Source organism: Haliaeetus albicilla, chromosome 3 (genome assembly GCF_947461875.1).
Source record: "Haliaeetus albicilla chromosome 3, bHalAlb1.1, whole genome shotgun sequence".
Lineage (NCBI taxonomy): Eukaryota > Metazoa > Chordata > Aves > Accipitriformes > Accipitridae > Haliaeetus > Haliaeetus albicilla.
This window is the reverse complement of record NC_091485.1, coordinates 49,445,872-49,469,482: the sequence shown is the minus strand read 5'-3', so window position 1 is coordinate 49,469,482 and position 23,611 is coordinate 49,445,872. Positions and strand designations below refer to the sequence as shown.

Sequence of the window (23,611 nt, the reverse complement as noted above, 5' to 3'; positions counted from 1 at the left end):
AGAAATCTGCAAATATGCCACGTGAAACGTGCTGGTATCTATTCCTTAAACACAGCAATGAGACCACCACATTTGGCTGAAGAGGTGTCGGGTTTGAGAAGTTACTTTTCAGCAGGAGGAGGAGGAAACCCTCCTAAGAAGACCAGATAAGGAGCCTCAGACGCTGCTGCACTATGGAGAAGGCTGCTAAGAAGGTTTCTGTCGGCAGCGGCTCACCCTGCTGTTCTGGCTGGCTTCAGTTTGAAAGCAAACTTTTAATTTAGTTTCACTGTTGGAGGCTTTCACAGTCCACTCATACACTGAGACCATTAGAGTAAATTCTGTGGTATGCAGGTATGCTATATTGCCTGCACGGAAAGACCTAAAATACCACGAATTTAATGTCTGTCTTAACAGATGAGCAGAACTAAGTTCCACTGTGAAAAACATGAATGGTGGTGTATTAAGGGAATATACCTCATCTTACTGGTGCAAAAAGAATCCCTCTAAGAAGAGTATACATAATGAGATTAAAAATTGTAGTAAATCTTTTGATGTCAAACAGGACTGGCATAATAATCCATTTATAAACCATATGTAACACAGGGCAATGGAAGACACCAAATAAAATACACGTTCAAATAAACAGCAGTGAAATGCTTTTGAATGATTCTACCTTCTCTGTTTGTGCATATCCTCCCCCTTGTTTTAATCTGTTAGATTTATGGATTATTTATTAAGACCATTTGCACTAATTCTATACCTTATGGTTCCTCGACTTTGTGTCACAAGATTCATTTGTATAGTGACAGCAAGAGAAAAACTCAATATGGCTATAGGCATCCAATGGTAGGAATTTAATTTTAAGTGCTTTGTCACTCCTGTTATAACTAGAGTCCTAGAAAATAAGCCTCCGGCAGTGACTCAGAAATATTCCTGCCATATTCTTCTCCAGTGACACTCTGAAAACTCACGTAAAGACTTAAACAACTCTTGTCTATACTGTTACATATTTAGCCATTCTCTGTTTTCTAAGTAATGCTACTGCACTTCTCACTAATCTTGTTCAGAGAGCATATGAATGTGAATCAAGCCATTCTCTTTCCCCTGAAAAAAACCCCACCAGACAAAATAACGAAACCACCCTTAATGAGTTTTAGAAATTGAGAGCATTTGAGGAAGATGTCTCCAGCGCAGGAGGCGCCCAGGAGAAACACCAGGCAGAGGCGAGGTGTTATACTCCCCAGGTCCGAACCCCTGGCTGTCCCCCCCGCCAGGCATGGGGCCGGGCTGTCACTTACATTGAAGAGGAGAGCAGGGACTGGTGTGAAGCACTTTATATGAATCAAGCTCAGACTATCAGGGAGATGGCCTTCCCTGGCTCCAACGTAAAAAAGCCTAAAAAAAAAAGAATAAGAAAACTCAACCAGACAGTGAGCCAAGGAATAGCTTGTTGCTTTCTGACAAAGGCAGCATTAATTCTTTTATTAGTGTGTTGTAAATCCTGCTGTCTTCTCAAGTGGCTTTAGTTTATCAATTGGTGCTGATCTTGAGAAGACATGTCAGATCATAACAATCCTTCCATCATAAATGAACAACTGGACATGGCAACAATTAACTGTGTCACTTTTACAATGTAGTAGTAAAGAATGCAGATTAATAATAAATAATTCCTTCTCAGTTATTTAAAATAAATCTTATATTTCATACCTAGATGCTGCAATTATTGATGAGTTTAAGCCACTATAGCAAGACATGGCCACTGCTATAGGAATTATCCACTTAGCATAACTAAGGGTTTCACCGCCAAATGTCTGTAACAGAAAAAGAAAACAATAATGATGCCTGTTACCTTAAGCGTATGGACAATCCTGAGAAACTCTCATGAAAACACACCAGCCCAAATATATTGCCATAGCCCATGCTTTCTTATGACACCCGATAACAACTTGGGAAATTAGAATTTGGAAAAACTGATCAGTATCAAAATAAAAATGGAGATACATTAAAAAAAAGAATTTTAAAAGAAGTTTCTAAGCCTAGACCAAGTCAATGAGATAATGGAAGAAGATGTATTGACTTCAATGTATTCTGACAAATTCTGACATTAGTAATCCATGAGTTATAATTGTACTTTTGTATAAAATATTGATAAGGATTTAAAAAGCATTTCACTGCACATTTTTGTGTTGAAAATTTTGCTGTGATCCTGAAGCATTAAACATCACACACTGTACAGTAGAATGATAGCAAAAAACCTTGGTTCTTAAAGCACCCAGAATCCCCATAGCTCTTTCTCTGTCTGGCCCTGGCAAAAGCGTCTTCTACAATGAAGTACTGTTAGGAGCAGGATTTACAGAGTATATAAGAGGATTTTACAAGAGCAGATTTATTGGATATGTTCTTTATATGCACCTTCTAATATACTGGTGCTCTTACATGAAAACAAAGTTTAAAACAAAGCAACAACCTTCAGCATGGAAATATTTGAATTGTTTTGCCAAGAAGTATGCTACCTGAGATTCTTCTGCAGTGTCATCCATACAGTAACTTGTGTTCTAATTATTTTATACAACTTACCACAGCCACTGCATCACTTGTGAGGATAGCTGACATGTCCAACACTACGTAGTATGCGATATTAGTCAACAAGTAAATAATAGTCACAATAGGCATTGAAATTGCAATAGAAAGAGGTAGATTCCTGTAAAAGGAAAACGGCAAAATTATTTCATGTTCTTTAAATAAGGAATATTTAAAGAGAAGATTGTTCCCAAATTCAAACATTTGTGAATGGATACCTCCATCACTTTTTGTAATCCATCATTTTGTAATCATGGGGTTATAAAATAATGTGCAGCCATGGGTGGAACTATTCCATAAGCAGCTTAGTTGACTGCTTGCGGGTCTGTCACAAGTTTTAGAGAAAAAAATGTACATTTATACCTGTAAATTTTATATACTGTCTTTTATATGAAGCAATTTAAGAGCAATTTGACTAATTTCCAGTCAGAAACAAATACAGAGCGGCTTGTCCTGTCATCACCTGTCTTACCAGGACGCTTCAGTGATTCAAAGGAAAAGAACATGTTTACCTCTCGGGATTCTGCATTTCCTCAGTGACGTAGTTGAGTGTGTCCCATCCCGAGTAGGAGAAGAGGGCAGAGTAGAGAGCCAGCGCGATCATCCCTGGGTTTGTGGCTGAGCCCTCGAATGGAGCTCTCAGGTTTTCCGTTTCTCCTGTACAAACCACAGGGACCGATTGCCTGTTACGTTTCAAGGACTACGACATAGAAGGACACTACACTGAAAGTCTCAGCTAACCAAAAGGAAATAATACCCCACTGCATCCAGGTTTCCTTACTATTTCTAAAAGTGCACAGCTTATATTTTCACTTGACAAATGGGAAAGTTTCAGTCAGACGTTCAGACAGCTACACTTGTACAGGGAGACAACAGAAGACATTTTCCCATGTCTGGTATTTGGATGTGACTTGTGTGGTTCTACCAAAATTCACGGCGTCCTTGTCTCCTGGCATCACTGTCTAGCCTACAGAAGGAGGGAGCCATACTGAGGTCATGCTACGCCCTGTCAGCCAGGCAGAGGCACTTGGGAAACCCAGATTCAGTTCCTGAATCTGTCTCATATTTCTTCCTTATCTCTGTGCTTTTGTTTTCACCAGATGAATTAGTGGCCACTGGAGGAGGAACTCCTGGAGGCATGGTTCTCAGTGGGATGCTCTGCCCCACAAAGGTGTTCCCCAAAATTAAGAGAGGAGACTTAAAAAATCTTTCCTTTCAAAATTCTCCTCTAGTTTACCTCAATTGGTTGAGATGACAACCTGCAGAATGCTGCAAAATAGGAGAAACGTTAACGAAACTGTGTGAGCCTTCACTGTGATTCTGGAAAGGGGAAGAAAGGCCTTACTGACTTTGCAGAAGGAAAGTCAACTACCTAATATAAATGGAAGTGGGTGAAGTATTAAGGAAGACAGAAACATGCTGAAACCTCTATTAGGGAAGAAAGTAAGGTCTTTGTTGTAAAGTGAAACAATTTCACCCTGTGGTTAAACTAAGGAGTTTACAGATACCACAAAAGCAATTCAGTCTTTGAAGAGCAGTAACTACCAGGAGACTGTTTGAACCGAGGAAAGTGAAGCTACAAGATGTACACACATTTTGGGGAAGAAAATGGCTGGAAGGAAGGAAATGAAAAATCCAAAAGGACCAAGAAAAGCTTTTTTTAATAAAGACAGCTCATACTCAAAATCAGATACATTCACAGTGTTTTAAAACAAGAGGCGTGTCTGAGCACACCAGAAGGAATACAGCAGGGCTAAAACGTCATAACTGTCCTTTTAGTTAAAACAGCTGCTGAGTTTAAAAGAGTGCATTGACCTGATCACAGCTTCCTCCAGAAGTCTACATTATTCCTCCTCCCAGTCCTTTCTATATTTAAGTGCTCGGTTCTGCTTAAACAAAGCAGATGAGACCTTTACTACCAGTAAAGCCCTCAGCGGTTTGTGTTTCCTCACAGTAATGTTTCCTCTCCACCTTCACCCTCCCTCACCCCATGGAGCAATGTAAAGGAACATCCGTGGGCTATACGGATGCAGGAGCAGAGGCAACGGCCGCTGGGCCAAACTGTATGGTGGCAGCTGCACACCAGTGAGTGGGCTGGGAGTTTTGAAGGAGGAGATTCGAAAGCATGGGTAAATTTGGGACTGTGGGGACAGGGCAAAGCTGCTATAGGGGTGACATCACAGGCTCACACCTTTGTAAAACTGCAGCAGCTTTATGAGGGAAACTACTCCTTCACTTAACTGTGGCCCTTAAGCAATGCTTTTCCTCTGCATCTTCACGTTCCTGCCTTTAGGACTGGGTTCATTTGATCAGGTTTCTTTAGACTTGAACAAACCGGTGACAACTGACATGCATGGACAATGGCTAAACAAAAAAGCTCTCTTAAAGTCTGGTGTAGCTTTGCAGCGTAACAGGTGATGCAACTGCAGCCAGGGAAAGGAGAAGGCCAGCAAACATGGAAAAGCAAGCATGCGTGTTAGGTTTTATAAGACAGTTTCAGCAAGAGAAAAAGACAATTCCTAAACTGAAGAGGGGAAACCATCTTTATTTCAACTGAATAAAGATACAATGGCTATTTAAGAATTTCATGGGAAAGGAAAACGGAGAAACCTTAGTAACTAAGCAACAGAGCTAGAGTTGGAAGAGACTTCACTGTACCAGAGGCCCAAATTAATAAAAGCAAATCTATTGTCATATGCAAAGATCAGAGGTAGCACAGGAATAAACTGGTCTCCATCCTTTCAGTGTATTCAGTTCAGTCCAGCTATTGATGATAGGAGGTGTCTCATCTGTCCTGTGATGTCTTACAATACCAGAGTGAATCACAGGACTGCACTATTACAGCCTTCTCCCTTGTTTCTAGGAACAAGCACGCCCTCTCACCAATGAAGGAAAGGACAAGTTCCTTCCCTCCTGATCCTCTCCCCTCGCAGGGCACTCCGGTGGCTCTCTGCCATGGGCAGGGCAGGAAAAGCTAGGGGTGAGAAGTGATGCAAAGGACGCATCCAGCAATTTCTGCTGTGCTGTCCTGTCATAGGACAAGTAGCAACATTAGCCTTTAACAAGCATGAGTCAGGGAAACAAGGCTGACACTAAACTAGTTAGCACTAAACTGATGTTAATTCAGCTGCTATTTGCTCTTCAGCCCAAGCAATGAAGAACTTGGCGTGTGTTGGTTTGCCACACTAAGGACAGAAGAATAATTAAACCCCCGTTGCTTAACAAGTCATAAAGTTCCTCTGATCTTCCTATGGCAGACAGTTTTTTCCAGAATAAACAACACTTCATATGTAAGTGTTAAACAGTCTGATCTTCCTGCACAGATTTTGAAACTCATATATGGTTCATTTTTAAGAATTTAAGTAAATGAAAATTATTCTTACCTTTACCAATTTTGTAAAGGCCAACAGATATCACCAAGATAAGAGCCATAACTTTTGCATATGTGAAAACATCTTGTACACGGGTTCCCCACTTCACGTTAACACAATTAATAAATGTTAAGGAACCTGCAGAGAAAAAGAATCTGCATGAAAGGAGCACTGTATGTTTTACGTCACTTAAAGTATATTTCAAATCATCCTTCCAGATACCACCCGTCTTTCAAGGAATAAAACAGAATCAAATTTCACCATTTCAGGACCACCTATTATTAAAATGAATGAAATACTTGGTTTAAAATTTACACAATTGTTTTCTGAAGGATACTATTTTCATGACAAAAGACATCAGCTTTTGAATTTTAGGACTAACTCCTGCTCCTTTTAAGTAATCTTTAAATTTCATTAAAGTCAACAGAGTTGCTCACATGCAGAAGGTGAGATTTCTTTATATCTTTTGTTTGAACTGAAGTTTTTCCTGGTTTTCCATGCTGATTTGAGCTCTAGTCTATGTACAGAGTAAGGACAGCTCCTGCACCAAAAAGTTTGAATGCTGTGGACAAGATCCTGAACTAAGCCAGGCCAGCACACTGTTACTGTGTGCCCATGGCTTAGAAGCTGTGTCGTTCACACTTTGACCCTGAGTCTGAGGATTACAGAAGTACTTACAGAGTCCTCTCAAGCCTCAATTTTGACAGAATCTAATAGAAATAGCAAAGTAGTTGGTTGCAGAGGGTGGGTGGGATCAACTTGTTCTCCTTTCCTCCTTCTGCCATATTCTTTGTATTCAGTTTTGTCGCAGAATTTAAACCCCAGTGAGAGGATAAAGCGCTGTGATGAATGTTGCTGCTTGGCTGGCAGCAGGTCCAGCCAGGGGCTGAGCCACATGCCCACCTCCTCTCTCTCTAGCACACACACGGCACCATGAGAAACTTATCTCTCTTGCACTTTCATAATTCAAAACAGAGATAGATGAGGAAAGGTAAGGCTATGCATTAGTACCAGATATGAAGCCCAGCTGCTGGAGAAGAGAGCAGGACAAATGCAGCATGGGCAGTGCAGAGTGCTCTCAAGGATGGATCAGAATGGCCTATTTCTTCTCTAGCACTCTTGTTGGTCTTTGCTTCTGTTTCTTTGACCTGCCTATAATCTACACTTCAGTTTTGAAAGGAAAGAAAAGGATTTTGTAATGCTTAAAGTGAAAACCATTTAGAAACCTTTTGATATAGTAAGGAAATTAGCACCCAACTACAGATGCTCAAAGAACTTCTTGCTTTCATTATCATGAGTGATTATGCATATTTGAAAGAGTGTCCTGTCAGCTGTCAACGTAATAATAGACCTATTTACAGAAGCGGGACCTGATTTGCCCCCACTATTTCCTGTTAAAATACCAATACTGTTCAATGGGGACAGAATGTTGTTTTTATTCTGGTATTAAAAAAACCCAATAGGTCATATAACGATTGTTCATGCCTAGGGTCAGGTTTGAATATAATTTTTAAATGTCTGTAAATAATGACTTCTGTAAACCTTGCTCTAGTAAAGGAAGGAGGGGTGGAGGGATCACCCTCTATGTCAAGAAGTGGATATAGTGAAGAGCTGTCTCTGAAGAATAGACACGAGCAGGTTGAAAGCTTATGGGTAAGAATTAGAGACCGAGACAACAAAGGGAACCTTGTGGTTGGTGTCTACTACAGGCCTCCTGATCAAAAGGAGCCTATTGGCAAAGCCTTCTTGCTCCAGCCACAGCAGGCATCACACTTGCAGGCTGTCATCCTGCTGGTGGACTTCAACCACCCCGATATCTGCTGGAAAAGTAGCACAGAGAGCTGTAAGCAATCCAGGAGATGCCTGGAGTGCATTGAGGATAACTTCTTAGACAGCTTTACAAGAGGGAATGCGATACTGGGCCTGATGGTCACCAACGCAAGTGAGCTAACTGGGGATGTCAAGACTGGAGGCAGCCTGGGCTGCAGTGATCATGCACTGGTGGAGTTCACAGTCCTGAGGGGTATGGGTCAGGTGAAGAGTAAAGTCAGGACCCTGAATTTGAGGAAAGCAACATTCCAGCTGTTCAAGGAGTTAGTCAATAGGACACCCTGGAAACTGCCCTCAGGGACAAGGGAACAGAACAGAGCTGGCAGATCTTTAAGGACGCTTTCCATAGAGCGCAAGAGCTCTCGATCCCCACATGTAAGAAATCAGGAAAAGAACGCAAGAGACCAGCATGGCTGAGTCAAGACCTGCTGGTCAAACTAAAGGGCAAGAAGGAAATGCACAGGCAGTGGAAGCAGGGTCAGGTATCCTGGGAAGAGTATAGGGATGCTGCCCAGTTGTGTAGGGATGGGGTCAGGAAGGCCAAGGCGCGGCTGGAGATGAACTTGGCAAGGGATGCAAAGAATGGATTGCACCCATTTTTAAAAAAGGGCCAAAAGGAGGACCCTGGGAACTACCAACCTGTCAGCCTCACCTCTGTGCCTATGAAGATCATGGAACAGATCCTCCTAGAAGCTATGCTAAGGCACATGGAGGACAGGGAAGTGATTCGAGACAGCCAGCATGGCTTCTCCAAGGGCAAGTCTTGCCTGACCAACCTAGTGGCCCTCTATGATGGAGTGACTACATCAGTGCACAAGGGAAGAGGTACAGATCTTGTCTATCTGGAATTCTGTAAGGCCTTTGACACGTGCCCCACAGCATCCTTCTCTCTAAACTGGAGAGAGATGCATTTGGTGGATGGACTGTTCGGTAGATGAGGAACTGGCTGGATGATCGCATCCAGAGGATAGTGGTCAACAGCTCAATGTCCAGATGGAGATCAGTGACAAGTGGTGTCCCTCAGGGGTCCATATTGGGACCAGTACTGTTTAATATCTTCATCAATGACATAGACAGTAGGATCGAGTGCACCTTCAGCAAGTTTGTGGACGACACCAAGGTGTGTGGTGCAGTTGACATGCCTGAGGGACGGGATGCCATACAGAGGGATGTGGACAAGCTTGAGAAGTGGGTCCGTGTGAACCTCATGAGGTTCCACAAGGCCAAGTGCAAGGTCCTGCACCTTGGTTGGGGAAATCCCTGGTATCAGTGCAGGCTGGAGGATGAAGGGATTGCGAGCAGCCCTCTGGAGAAGGACTTGGGGGTACTGGTGAATGACAAGCTGGACATGAGCCAGCAATGTGCGCTCGCAGCCCAGAAAGCCAACTGTGACGTGGGCTGTGTCAAAAGAAGCGTGGCCAGCAGGTTGAGGGAGGTGATTCTGCCCCTCTGCTCGGCTCTGGTGAGACCCCACCTGGAGTCCTGCATCCAGCTCTGGAGTCCTCAGCACAGGAAGGACATGGACCTGTTGGAGCGGGTCCAGAGGAGGGCCACAAAAATGATCAGAGGGGTGGAACACGTCTCCTTTGAGGAAAGGCTGAGAGAGTTGGGGTTGTTTAACCTGGAGAAGAGAAGGCTCTGGGAAGACCTTATTGCAGCCTTTCAATACTTAAAGAGGGCCTATAAGGAAGATGGGGACAGACTTTTTAATAGGGCCTGTAGTGATAGGACAAGAGGTAATGGTTTTAAACTAAAAGAGGGTAGATTTAGACTGGATATAAGGAAGACATTTTTTATGATGAGGGTGGTGAAACACAGGAACAGGTTGCCCAGAGAGGTGGTAGACGCCCCATCCCTGGAAACATTCAAGGCCAGGCTGGACAGGGCTCTGAGCAACCTGATCTAGTTGAAGATGTCCCTGCTCATTGCAGCGGCGTTGGACTAGATGACCTTTAAAGGTCCCTTCCACCCCAAACTATGACTCTATGATTCTAAATGTGGCCTATACATTGAAAGAAGATTTTTATGCTCTATAATTTAAAAAAAAATCTCTGTAGTAGAACTTAACCATATACCTTTTTCATAAAAGTACAACAGTATTTATCAGTAACTGTTAAAATTATAGGGTTATTTCTTAAAAATGATAAAGTAAGTGTTGACGGAACTTTTTAAAACTGAACATTTAGGAGTCATTTATGATGCTATAAAGTGCTATTTGAAACACCACAAAGGACATATTTACTGCATGTCTATATGACATATGACATGTATCATGTGCTGCAGAGTGTAATTAAATTCAAGGCAATGCAACCTTGCCATGGAATTCCCACTAAATTCTACTATATAGAGAGATTTAAATAAGTTCTCTCCACTATGTTAGTGAAATGCCAATTAAATCCATGCTACTGAGCCTTATAAAAAATTGTTCAAGCTAGTAATAAATTTGCTATCTGACACTGCTGAACTGTGTATCACAGTTAATATTATAAACTGCAATTTTCCCAGCAATTGGGGTTGGTACTGGAAATGCTTGTTATAAGACTAGTCAGTGTTGATGCAACTAATTTGCTGTATGAGAAAGCAGCAGCTACCAGCCACACCTGGGGCATCAGCTCAGGAATCAGAGGTACTAGAGCACGCAGCTGTGTCACATAAAGACTATGGAAAGAATAACTAAGAAAGGGAAGCCTTAGAGAAACATCAGCATTTGAAGACTACTCACAAGTGTTGGGGTCTCATGACATGCACTTAGAACGCTGGGGAAAGAAATTTTGATCTAATAAATAACTACTTTCCTGTGCAAGTGGAGAATCTCAGCTGATAAAGTCTTTTGGGGTAGGATTAGTTGCCTTTTAGACTGCTGAGTGGTCATGATGGTCTCAAGTTATACCATGGACCCTTTTTCAGAAGTGAAATTCCTCTGCACCACAGTGGCAAGAGTCAGGGATGCAGAGAAAACACCTTTTCAGAATTTTCTGTATACATTATATTATCTTTAAGTAAAATTACTTATCGTTTTTGGAAGTTTTTGTTGAGTTGTACCATTTAAGCCATTTTTAAAAGATCATGCTATAGCACAGCCTCAAAGGAACACATACCCTAACCTGAAAAATCCATGTTTATAAGGAAAAGAATCTGAGTACAGTCCATCTACTGGAGGATAGATATGTAATGCTTATCCCTGTGTTCACCTAAGACATACAGTTACAATGAAGTCAACTCTGCAGTGTCTGATTACACTACACAATTTCTCTAGAGACAACACTCATATTAGGCAGAGTATTTTTAATTTCATATGAATTTTAAGATTTTTTGTTCATATTTTGTGATTTGCAAGAAATAGGGGAGAGAGAGCATGGACCAAATGTGGGGTGCCAATTAGGCCAATGATCCATAAAGATATATGTATCTTTAATCAGCAGTCATAGTTTCACCCAGCCAAATTGTTGTAATTCTCCTCTCCCCTCTAATAATCCCAGCCCCAAATAAAATCCAACTGAATAAAAGATTATTAGTTCCTAAGAACATGTTTTAGAGAGGCAATGATTATTTTCACAGAAGACAAAGGAATAGAAATTCAGAAAAATCTCTCTGGGCACCTACAATTATAGTTCTTAACTTGTAGGAATCATAACTTTACTTACATATACAAGCAGCTGCAATCAACCTGACTGCATCATATGGCGGCTCACAATGAGGAAAAATTGGTTGAACAATATAGTTAGCAAACGTGATTGCTATCACTGCCTGGGTTGTTGGTTCGATAATTAGCAAGGAAGACCAGAGTCTGATGAAGGCCACAAAAGCACCAAATGCTTCCAGGATATAGGCGTAACTGGCTCCAGATTTAACGATGGATGTTCCCAATTCAGCATAACACAAAGCTCCGAACAGTGAAAACATCCCACCAAGCGCCCAGATGACTAGAGAGAGTCCATAGGAAGCACTGTACATTAAAACACCTCTGGGTGATACAAATATCCCAGAGCCAATCATGTTCCCTACAATTAAAGAAACTCCATTTAGTAATGTGATTTCTTTTTTCATCTGCATTTTTTCACTTTTCTCTGCCATATTGTCCATTTCAGCTTTTCCATTCTTAGTTTTGGATTTTTTATTGCAGCATATTCGCCAGGGGGCTGGCATCTTCAACTATCATTACCTGAAAACAAGAGGAGAAAACATCTTTTGTAACGCACATGGCATCAGAGACATGGATAAGATAATTAGCATACAAGGCATAAACAATACTAAGAACAATTATTTTGCTTGCTTTTACCTTGCAGTCCAGGAACCACATACCAGTGAATTTTCTTAACTTTCACTGTTCTATACCTTTTAATGGACAAATGTGAGGCCACTGTCCTTGGTTATAGAACCTGAAGCTTTCATGAACTCTCAGTTCACTTTTATTATTTATCTTGAATTGTAATTCTATGTTATGTTACTGAAGTTACCTTAGGGAAGAAGGAGACACTGTACCCCTGGAAACATATCCTAATACAGCTGGATTGTCCCCTACAGGTATACCTCTCCCTAAATTTTGCTCTCATCCCAGGAAGAACTTTATTTCATCATTATTTGTTTCACCAGATAACATCCATCTGAAAATTACCTGCTGAGGAACACAAGAGAAAAGAGAGAAGATGATACTCAAAAACCCCAACCTCAGGAGGTTAATGTTAATATGAGGATAAAGAAAAGAGCTTTAGTGGTTCCTAGAGATGAGATAGCTGCTGCAGTGAAGAGTGCAGCTTGTTTAGTTATCAGCCTCACTTGACTTCCAGGTAGAAGCTGCTAGCATGCATAGGGATTGAGTTTTGAACAGCTTGTCCCTGGAACACTTTTGTATAAGGGAGTCCAACAAAACACGACTGTAAAAGCTTCCCAGTCTGGTGCTCACAGGGCAGGATCCAAGTACGCTGGGAGCTGGGAAAAATGACGTAACTGCATAGCTGCATCGATAAACCAGCCCTGTGCACACATCGCACCTCTCTGGGGCTGCGGTCCGCAGGGATGGGGAAGGGAAATGTAACAGCCGGGACTGCAGCCAACTGTCTCAACTCGGGTCCTGCTGACTCATAATGATGCTTACTTAGAACAATGAATTTTTTTTGGTGACTGTCTCAAAAGAAATCTGTATCTCCTTCTCTTCCCCTCTCCACACACACTCTAAAACATTTCCAGAGAAAAATTCCTTAAAATCCTATGGGCTAAAGCCAAGTTCTCCGAGAAGAACAATGCTCCTCCACGCGACACTGGCCAAAAACATTTGATCACAAATTTATGTTGTTAAAACTTGGGTCAATGGCCAGTTTAAATCAACCAACCTGCCCTCTCCAAATTTCCTGAAAGGTTTGCTTTCTGTTGCAAAGTATGTCTGTTTTAGCAGCCCTGAATAATTTAAAATGATATGTGTTCTTTTCCAGCTTTTTTTTGGTGCAACTCAGTTTCTTAGTTGATCAAATAACTAATAAGGCCTGATGAGGATTAAAGATTAAAAGATGTGAAACTCTCTTTAAAGATTAAATGCTTTTCTCATCCCAATGGCACTTTCTGTAACCGCAGGAGCACTGTGGGAACACTGGAGTAAAGTTAAATATTAATTCTTGCCATAGGTTTTCAAGAGTGACTGCTGAGTCTCCCATCTTTTGGTGACTTCCTCTTCACATGAGTGACTCCTCTTACTTCTCATTTTGTCCCTCTAAGAATAAAAACTGTCACCTTGGCCTGGGGGGAGGAGTTTCAGGCATCCAATACACCAGTCATGTATCTTCCTTAAAATTCCTGTTAAGCATTTCCAGTTTACTACTATGAACACAATTTTTCTGCTTCTGTGAAAGAAAGGATGGAAAAGAAGTCACACACCCCCACCCCCCCGAAACACGAGCTAGTACTTCCAGAACCTCCTGGCTCTGTCTCCGCTTTCCATGTCTATGTGAAATGTTGGCAGAATCCCCCTCCTGTGATCACAGCTGTTCAGAGAGCCCACCAGGACAGCAGCAAGCTAGAAATTTGGGCACAACTCTGTATTAATACAACTTTGGCAGCAGAACTGGTTTAAAATCACCTTGTCCTTTTGTGCCTGATCTGGGAATTAGTTATTTATTTATTTATTAGTATTTTTTTTATTTTTAAATGTGGGTCATTCAGAGCTCTGGCTCTGAACCAAAATGCATAAATGTTTGAGTACAGCTCAATGGGAGTGAGGATTTTAAATTCAGCTGTTCCTGAGGTCATGTGAACGTGAAACTATGCAAGTAGTGATCAAAACCAATGGCTATCAGTTTTCCTGAAATAAAGTCTCAGTGATAAATGAGATAAAGTTATTTTCCTGTAAAGTAGGATACATAATGCAATTGGTATGCTGTCACTAGTGCAGGTAAGTTGTGTACAAGATATCAAACCTGAACTTTGATGTCTAGTACGATGACCTGGTAGCTAAATGGAATTTGAGCATTTAAACTGGCAATGCTACTTGAGTTTAGTAGAACTTTTACAATCTGTAGCTTTCAGGAGAGCACAAAGGTAAAGATTAAATTATTTTCTTAAGTAACACAATGTTTTGCATATTTTTTTCTTCTCTCTTGTGCTGACAAAAGATTATTTCAGATCTCTTAAAATGTGTAACCAGAGCTGTGTAGGGAAATATTTCTTTCATAAATAAGTGACTGTGGATGAAACCATTTTGAAAGAAAAACAATTAGAAGAAGAAACAAGTTCAAACTTCTGTACTTTGAGAGATGTCCCATTAGCAAAACTTTTAACCTGAATTAAGTCCACAAATAGGTACAGCCTGAGAATCAAAGGATAACAGATTCAGTTTCCATAACCAAGATGTGTAACTTCACTGTGGTTAAGTTACCCTAATTTATATCCACTGAAAATCTCCAAGAAAGCAGCAATTTGAGAACAAAATATTTTAAACAGCTTCTGCCTGTCCCTCCCCCACCCCCCCAAGCCAATAGCAATATTCCCACTGGCTTTGGCAGTGCATTGATTTCATTCAGTAGGGTCACAATGTTGAAGCTGTTACTGATTTCTTTATTGAGAACTATGTCTTCCTTAAATAACCAGAGTCTGCCTGAGGCAGGACTCATGCTAGTTCTCAGCAAAGTCTTCATGCTGTTAAAAAACATAGTGGAATATAGGAAGTCATCTCCTGTACAGATCTTCCCATATAATAGCAAAATGAGAAGAAATTTTTTGTCAACTGTGTAAAGAATTTACTGCTGTTACAATCCAGGCAGTGATGAAAACAACTTGAGGATACGCCCAATGTCTGTTGCCATGGTCTAACCCTTTCCCTCATAGACAGTTTCTGCTATTTTGTTCCTACTGAACCTGGCCCATAGTTCTGCCCTACTGTCATCGCTGTCACTTCATCCGCATGCTGTGCAATGCATGCAAAGAATGCAAAGAACCTCCCTTTTTTAATTACTGCATTATATAAATCTTTTCATTCTCAGGAAGCCACTCTGAATTCCTGTCTGCTAGAGGACTCACTGTAAGGATTTGTCACCTATTATAATACAGGATTTTCCTGACATGAAGGAAGGTCCCTGCTCTCTTGGTCCCCATGGACTGTGACAAGCCAAAAGAGTTATTGCTCTCTGGAAATCAGAGATTCAGACAGGCATCAACATGCCAATGTGCCTCAGAGGCTGCAGCAGGCTAAATGAGACAGCTGCAAACACTTGCCTGTGACTTGTGCCAGCAAGTGATCTCTATGACAAACTTCAGAACCCTGTTTTCATGCAGGTCCTGCTCTTCCTTAGGGTCTCCCTCAGCAAATGGAAGAAAATTTTCATCTTAGAGAAAAAGCAGAATGCCTTGCGAGCACAGACAGGCATAATGGCCCTAAATCCTTTGCAATCTTATGTTTACCTGTATGCACAAACAGCAACAGAAAGGAACTTGTAGATGGACACCTGAGAAGTTAAAGAAAACAATAACACCATATACAGGTAATTCTCAATAGCTCATTTTTTAGTCAAGCCACTGCCAGAATTCACACAGAAAAGTGAAGGAAGAAGGGACAGCTTGATAGTAGTTGAAAACCAGAGTTAAAACCAAAGACAGTTCTTCCATAAATTAGTGCAGGACTGGTTTAGCAAGGCAGGATTTTCTCAGACACTTCCCATCCTTCAGGGATCTACAGCCTCATGAGTGATTGCCTTCTTCTTGAGGAGGTAATTAACCTTTGCCAAATGATTAAGCAAGGCTTGGTCAGGGGTTATGGAAGCGTGACATCTTATGAACTGCTCCATAGACTTCCAGAGGGACCAAGCTCCTTCTATTTGTTGGGACATTTTGAAATTCTCCACTTTTAATTCAAGAAATACTAGTAAATAAATCAGAGGATCTCTCTCAGAGACCCAATATTGTTCCCTTCAGCAGATTCCCTTGGAAACTGAGGGCAGTTAGAAAGTCACCTCCTCTCAAAGATGTTGGAACATGCTGGACATCAAATTTGCTCCTTAATATTATTTCAGATAATTTCATGGCCTTTTCTTTAGGTGATTGTTGTCTACTGTGACATAATTTCTCAATAATGAAAGTCTGCTATGACATCAATGAACGTTGCAAAGTCAAACCAGGCAATAAAACTGATAAAACCCCAGTATTTTCTAGTTTCAGTTAGAAAACTAATGATATTAAGGATGACATTTAAAACCAAAATCTAGCATGTTTTAATTATGTTTGCATTAGAAATCAATATATGTGTAGAAAGCCGTTTTAAAAGTCATGAGCAATCTGTTATTTTCTCCAAGTACACTCTGGGTAATTTTCTCCTGTGTGTAGCAGATTGACCAAAAATAAAAAAAAACCCAACCAACCATATAAGTTTATATTAATAACTATTGGAATATGAAATCCGATGAGCCAGCAGTTTTCAACATGACCAAAAATTTATAGATCAAACTTCGAAACACTGTGGCTGAGCATGAGCATCAACAGGTCTTAAAGGGAGTATTCGTGGCAGATTATATTGTTGAATGTTTTCCAGTGAGAGAGGACATCAAGCAAACAAAACAAGTTTATGCATTATGAAGGAACAGCATAAAATAAAACATTCTTAGCAATAATAATAAAAACACCAAACAGCAATAAAAAATCCACTTTGATCTCCTCTGAAGAAAACATATCCCGCTCAGTAGGAAATGAGCATATTTCCTTTTAGTTTTTAAATTTTATGTTTATAAAAATATTCACTGAATTAATGCTTTACATGCTCCAATTGCATTACTGTTGTCAGAGGCTGCTTTTCCCACAGGAGGGACTTGCTCTACCCTCAGCACTCCATTCCCACCCCAAAGCAAATCACAGAGGATATTTGAGAGAGAAGCTATTGCAGACCAAATCTAAGAAAGGTATTAAAAAGAGAAGGTAGCAGCTTACCAGAGGGTAGGTGATATGCTTGCTTCCTTTAGCAGAAAGGCTACTGTAATTGAATAGTGACTCTCTAGCTGCTGCTCTAATAAGCACATATCTGTTTCACCAGGATGGGTAAGTAAGTTAACACTAATATGAATTGCCTCTTCTCCCACTTTCGGTTTAGCCTTGCCTTTAGCCATTATTTTTATTACAGTAGCATGAACACTAAAATCAATAAGAGCTTTCAAGAAAGAAGATCCCAGACTCTCCTGGAATGTGGTTTCTCCAAACAGCCTGAACTGAGGTCATTAGCAGGCAGAAGCAGTCAGCTTAAATATCAGCTGCTCTCTATTCCTTATAAAGTTGTGATAGAAATAAGACAAAAGGAAGGTTGGGGGAAAAAAAATAAAAAAAATCTTTCATCCATGTGTCACTGAAACCAAGAACACCACTTTCCCAGATGTTAGTGTGAAGCAAATGCAGTCTAATTCCTTCTTGTTAATTTAGAAAGCCACAACAGCTTTTTACTAACACTGTACACAAAGATGATGTTTATTCTTATGGCATAACTTGCCAAACCAGAAAGATTTTCAGAGTGGGGAGATTAGCAAAGAGTGGTAGTTAACTGAAAATCACAAGTATTATTTAATTTCAGACAATCTAATGTTTTTCTGTTTACTTTTTTGGATATATTTTATTTTAAATTTAATCTACTCATTGTTAAATATTTATCAATGCAGTTATTTTCCTTAACTGGAGAATTATATATCTGTGACTTTTCTAATAACTTATGACATGATGCATGATACACACAACAGGCTGATCTAGTGTTAAGATCTTATTTTAATTAAATAAGCTCTAAAAAAAAAATCTAACATAAAAAACAAGCAAAGAAAGAAATTACTTACCCAATGTATTCAGCTTTGTGTTCTGAAAAAATATGCTGCCCTGTCTATGAAGTACTTTTGGAAAGCCAGTATGGTATACAGCACAATATCTACTGAAACAATTAAACAACCAGAAAATAAAGTCTTCTGGGCAGAGCGAAGTTAATGAATGCAAGAGCACTAAACTGGGATTTTTGTTTTCCATGAACGACAAGGCCACTAGTAAGGCAAAAATTTGTACTTACGTGTCAAAGGGCATCTGCAAGGAGCTGATCCAGCAGGTCAAGAGTCTTAAGTCACTGGACTGAGTTGAGGCACCAGATAACAGGACTTCATCAGAATGGGCTACTAATCCACACAGGAAAGTGAAATAAATGAATTCACACACAGATATCCCTCCAATCAGCCTCAGTAATCCAACTGGAAAACAAGCAGAAGAGTTGCATCATGTTGCACGTTCCATACTGTAACCCACAGTGACCCAAAGGAATAATAAAAACAACCCAAATCTTTCTATCGTAAGTCAGTGCTCCTCCTATTTCTTCCTTTTAAAGTAACATCTTGTAAAAACATGCTTCTGTGATAGATTGACACAGGTCTACAGTTAATGTTTACACAGAAATGGCTGTGCTTTTTAAAAACACTATTCAAAGCAGGTATATGACAAGTATTTTGAACAAACAGCCTCCAAGTTGCTTTATCTACGAACGATGGTTATTTATCCCTGAGAGCTCTCTAAGTCTGCCCGAAAAGATTGCACAATTCCAGCTGCCTGCAAGGCTGTGGTTACGTACATTATAATATATCAAGAAACATTTTGGCAACAGAATTGTTTTGCAGGGATGTTGTTCTCTGCTGGAAGAACAGAGAGGCTGAGAGCCATGTTCCTTAATCAGGGCCTCTGTCATCTTAAAACCTTTTTCTTCAGTCGGGGCAGTGTTAACAACCTATAGCCTAAAAACCAGAATGCATATTTTGAAGAATGCATAATTACTTTCACTCTGAAATTTGAACCTGAATTTGTTCTGTTTCTGATTTGGGGCACCAAACTGTTTTTTTGATTATGTGGTATGCTGACGGACTCTCTCAGATATTTGCCCCTCCTTAGAGCTGGAGAGCACCTTTATATTGTTCATATATCCCCCTCCTGAGCCAGCTTCAGCCCTTTGTTTTAATTCTGTAGAGGCTGCATGTTGGAACATGAAACAAAACATTTTCTTTATTAACATCTCCCATTTTTCTATTGGTCTGCCCCTGATGGTTACATCCTACTTGACATTTCCCACAAATTTACAGTAACAGCACATAAATTAGCATTGAGCAATCATAAAGCATGCAGTGTGCATGAAAAACATTTCTTTCTTGAACATTTCTTCTGTGAACACAAAATCTAGTTCCCTTGCAAAGGAAGATTACGCTTACTTGCATTTTAAGTAAGCAGGATGGATAACGTGAAGTGAATGTGACTTCCTTTATAACATATTTTTCTCATTCATTTTTAGTCTTGCAGAATTTGACTGGCACTTCTGCAGTGAGGATTCTCCTGTGCCAACTTACTGCTCATAGCAATTCTTCTGTTATAACTACACATACACACTTTTGCTTATGGAACAGCAGAGCGAGGTACACTTGCCTGAATAAGCCTGTGACATTTTCTGGTTTCTTTCCTACAATTCCATTACTGCTTAGGAAGGCTTTTCATACTCTGCACTGGAAACAAGAGGACTTCAATTATTTCCAGAGCCCTCTTCATTCATACCGCTGCCCAGATGCACCAAACACTTCAGCTACACCTCTGTCACGTCCTCTGCTTCCTCCTGGTCCTTACCTCTGCCCCCTGCGTCTTAGTGCTCAGCCAGCACAGGCTCCTGCAGTCCCCGTCTACAATGGGTGCACTTACAATTAACCCTGACTGAAAAAATACTGCCAAACACCCTCTGCTATTAGTTGCAAGAGTCTGAATGACAAACAAAGGCCACCATTTGTGTCATCCTGGTAAAATCAGATACTTACGTACTATCCCATGAAGTTGGTGCAGGACAGAGCATAGTGCACAGACCACATCAAGGAATGTCTACCACCATGTTAACTCAAGGTATGGGAGCAGAACACAAGGATCAGCCACTACTAAGTGACTAGGTGCTAAAATGGCATATGAAATCTAATGGTAACAAGTGAAAAATAGTATGTATAGTCCTATGTTTCTATTTTTCCCCACGTACATGTAAAAAGACGTTTTTATGTGTACATTTTAAAGGGCTCTCAATGAGCTGTTACAACTCAGAGAAAAGCTTTTATTGTCAGCAAGAACAGTGCTCTGAAACATCAGCAGCATTCCTCCTCGGCATGAAAAAGCTGAAAAATCTCTTACAAATTGCTATGAAGAAGTGAGGAGCGCACAAAATACTGTTGTGTATTGGAAGGTGCAAGGGGGAAACCAACCAGCTTTCCAAACGGTAGTCCTCCTGAGTGCTCGCAACCCTTTCTCTCACAGAGCAGGGTCCCACTTGCCACATCCACAGATCTGGCATGACTGCAGCAGAGACCCCCAGCGTGGTGGTCTCTTCCTGACAGAGAAGTTGTGCATGAACTGCATGACTGTGCCTGACTGTCCTCGCCGACCCTGGGCTTGCCACCACAGTCAAAATCAGTGCTGAGTGTTCCAGTTGCACAGAAACTCTGTTCCTCCTTCACAGCACTGGAGTTAAACAACAGAAGAAGCTGCAGACGTTGACATATCGGCTCATACATCTGTCACCTCCACACACCGTTCAGATGCCCAGTATGGATCAGGTATGCAGCCTCCACCTCCCTTTCCCCACGCCTACCCCAAAGCTTTCTCCTTACCCCTTCTTCTGTATCCCTCAAGTCCTGAGTGTGGCCGCCCCCTCCTCCATTTCACTCTTGAGGAAATCTGTGCTTGCCTAACACGAGAGGGCAGGTTTATGGATTCTACTCCCTCACAGAAGGAGGCTCAGGGCCCAAGGAAAGAAAAGGGAGATAGGACTGATTTCTACTGAGTGGCCTCAGGATTTCCTTGGAGGGCTGGGCTTTGGCTAGAACAACACTCATGGCCTTACAGATGCATGTGTATTCAGGACTGAGGGTAGAAAATTACTTGTCCTGCAGCTGTGCCACCTCTGGGTGATGGCACGTGAAGAGGCGCAGCCCATAGTGATAGCAGCAGTGTGACAGCACCGTTCCTGAATGTGACTCTGTAGGCCAGATATGTCATTATAATTATTGACTAACCCCAAGCTAGTTCCCTACTGACAGGCAAGAGTCAGCAGGGAGACTTCAGAAAGCAGCAGGACGCTCTTTTCCCCTCAGCCAGGTGTCCTACCAGTGGGTCCTCATCTTCTACGTCCAACATTTCCTCTCCACTATGAGGAGACTGAAGGGTGGGTAACTACCACAGTTGCCTTGGCAGCACCTGGAATGGCTTTGGGATCTGTCCCACTCATTCCCCAGGGCTCCTCCGCTCATCCACATGGCTTCTGGGGAACAGCAGCTCCTGGGGTGCTGGCAGAAAAGCTGCAGTGGGCGGTAGGCTGCAGAACCTGTCAGAGGCAAGTGAGTGCAAAGGTGCAGCAGCAGCACCGAGGAGGATCAACAGCACAAATCACAAATTTAGATCAGCCTGCCAGCCTGTACAGGTACCATCATGTACTCTGCACAGCACGTAAAGCTAGGATGCATGGCGTCTGTGCTGTGCTCAAGTTGTTTGCTCTAAGGCAGAAATTGCTTTCCATGAGTTGGGAAATGCAAAGAAGGTGCAGACCCCCAGACGTGAGACATCAGACGCCACCTGGCAGGCCAAGGATTTTTACACATAGCAGGACCACTTTTACCTTCTTACACGTAATTAAAAACAATAAATTACAAAGTTTGCAACTCATGCAGACCCTACTACAAGAACAACATATCGGCTTGTAAGAAGATACCTCTAAAGAAGCCTCTGTTCTAGTTACTAAAACCATAATTCAGGAAAGCTCTTAATACAGGATGAATTTTGGACACACATCTAAGAAATGTTATTTTGCTACCTTGCATGACACAAATCTTTCTTTAGGCACTACTAATAATGAACAAATATGGCTTAAAATATGACATGCAGCGAAACACACAGTTCCAGCACCAAACTTCCACTAGCAAGGCTGGCAGCTTTCTTCAGAGCCTGTCCCTGCTAGGCATCTTCAGGTCTGCTCTACAAAAAGCACAACCATTCATTGCACCATTGCACTGGTCTCAGCTACCTAGTTTGAATTTTACAGCCTTCAGGGAGAAGCAGGATGAAATGCAAATTCCAAGTTTCTGCCAAAAACTTACTTTTAAAAAATTAAACCCCCTCCTTTTCTATCTAAGAAATTATACATTGTATTCTTGTGATTCAGTTCACAAAATAAGACAGATATTGGAAAAAAACTAAGCTGTTGGCAACTAGTAATGCCCATGCTGAAGCCTGAATCATTGAAATGGGGCAGGTCTTACATCTCCATAGGTTTCCAAACAGCCATTGCTTAGGATTTCTCATTTATCTGCTCCTTTTTATACGGTAGTTTAAGTAAATTTCAGCTTTTCTGATGTGCGAAGTTTGGATTTTCCCAAATTTTAGATAGTGTTAGCAGAACTTGTAATCATTTATTAGTGCTTGTAAAAATCATTTGCTTGTGCTGTGTTCCGACAAACTAAAACCACTAATTTTTTTACTAGTTTTGAAGCCACCTAGGTAAAGTCACTAAGATTTTCTGAAATGAGCTGAAAAAAATACCACGTACCTTTTCCTCTCAGGTGGCCTCATTTGTGCCTCAACATATTAGCACCATCCTTCAGACAAATAAGGATACCAGAGATGTTGTCCAAAGAAGGTTAAGTCAGGTCATGGCAGAAGATACACTTGCACATCAGTTCCAGCCTGGCAGGGCAGTGCATACTTGGATCTTTGTACAGACCCAAACTACTGCTCATCATGTAAATATTAAAAATAAAATTGAATTATAAGTTTGATCCAGCAACATGAGATGAGAAGTATTTATAGCAGATGACAAAGGTAAGGGAGTCATTAACTAAGGAAATGTAAAAAAGGTATTAACTGAGGGTTCACTTGTATAAGCTGTACGTGGATCTCATCATACTATGATTTCGAGAGGAGTTTAAGCAGGTGTAACCAAATAATGTAAAAGGCTCTAGCTGCACCCTTTCTAATGTGTCAGTTCTTAGCAGAACAAAGGTGAACAGCACAATGTCCTCCTTGCCCTCAGGCTCCTCTTTGGACTGACATTCTTCTGATGCAGTGGTCTGAAGTGCTTGCCCTGGCAACAAAATGGGAAAAACAAAACAAAACATAAAAAACCAAATCCTGTAAAAATGCAGTGTAAACTTCCTCCCACCTACTGCTCTTCTCCGGTATCTTGAGGAGTAACCAGTATGGCTGAAAGAAAAAAATTTATTATACACACAGCATACAAGCCCCAAAATAGAGCATCTAGATTTTTTTTCCTCCTCTATGGGAAAGACCAGATGGAGGGAGAAAAACCCAATACTCCAAGTTGAGATGGGTTGTTTCAAGCCTGTGAGGTGAAA

At 41.1% G+C, this 23,611-nt stretch overlaps 1 protein-coding gene across 5 annotated transcripts in view; it reads right to left on the bottom strand.

Moving 5' to 3' along the window:
- Positions 1 to 23,460, bottom strand: part of LOC104324928 (Y+L amino acid transporter 2) — a 29,123-nt gene extending 5,663 nt beyond the window's left edge. The window contains exons 1-8 of one of the 5 annotated variants that reach the window (XM_069779631.1): positions 22,807 to 23,460; positions 18,274 to 18,448; positions 11,408 to 11,925; positions 5,946 to 6,071; positions 3,075 to 3,219; positions 2,560 to 2,683; positions 1,690 to 1,793; positions 1,281 to 1,377 (exon numbers count right to left, since the gene is read on the bottom strand). In XM_069779631.1, coding sequence (XP_069635732.1) covers positions 1,281 to 1,377; positions 1,690 to 1,793; positions 2,560 to 2,683; positions 3,075 to 3,219; positions 5,946 to 6,071; positions 11,408 to 11,909 — 1,098 coding nt within the window. In that variant the 5' untranslated portion in view covers positions 11,910 to 11,925; positions 18,274 to 18,448; positions 22,807 to 23,460. The other 4 variants (XM_069779633.1, XM_069779632.1, XM_069779635.1 and 1 more) reach the window with 4 other exon arrangements.
- Between the last annotated feature and the right edge of the window lie 151 nt (positions 23,461 to 23,611).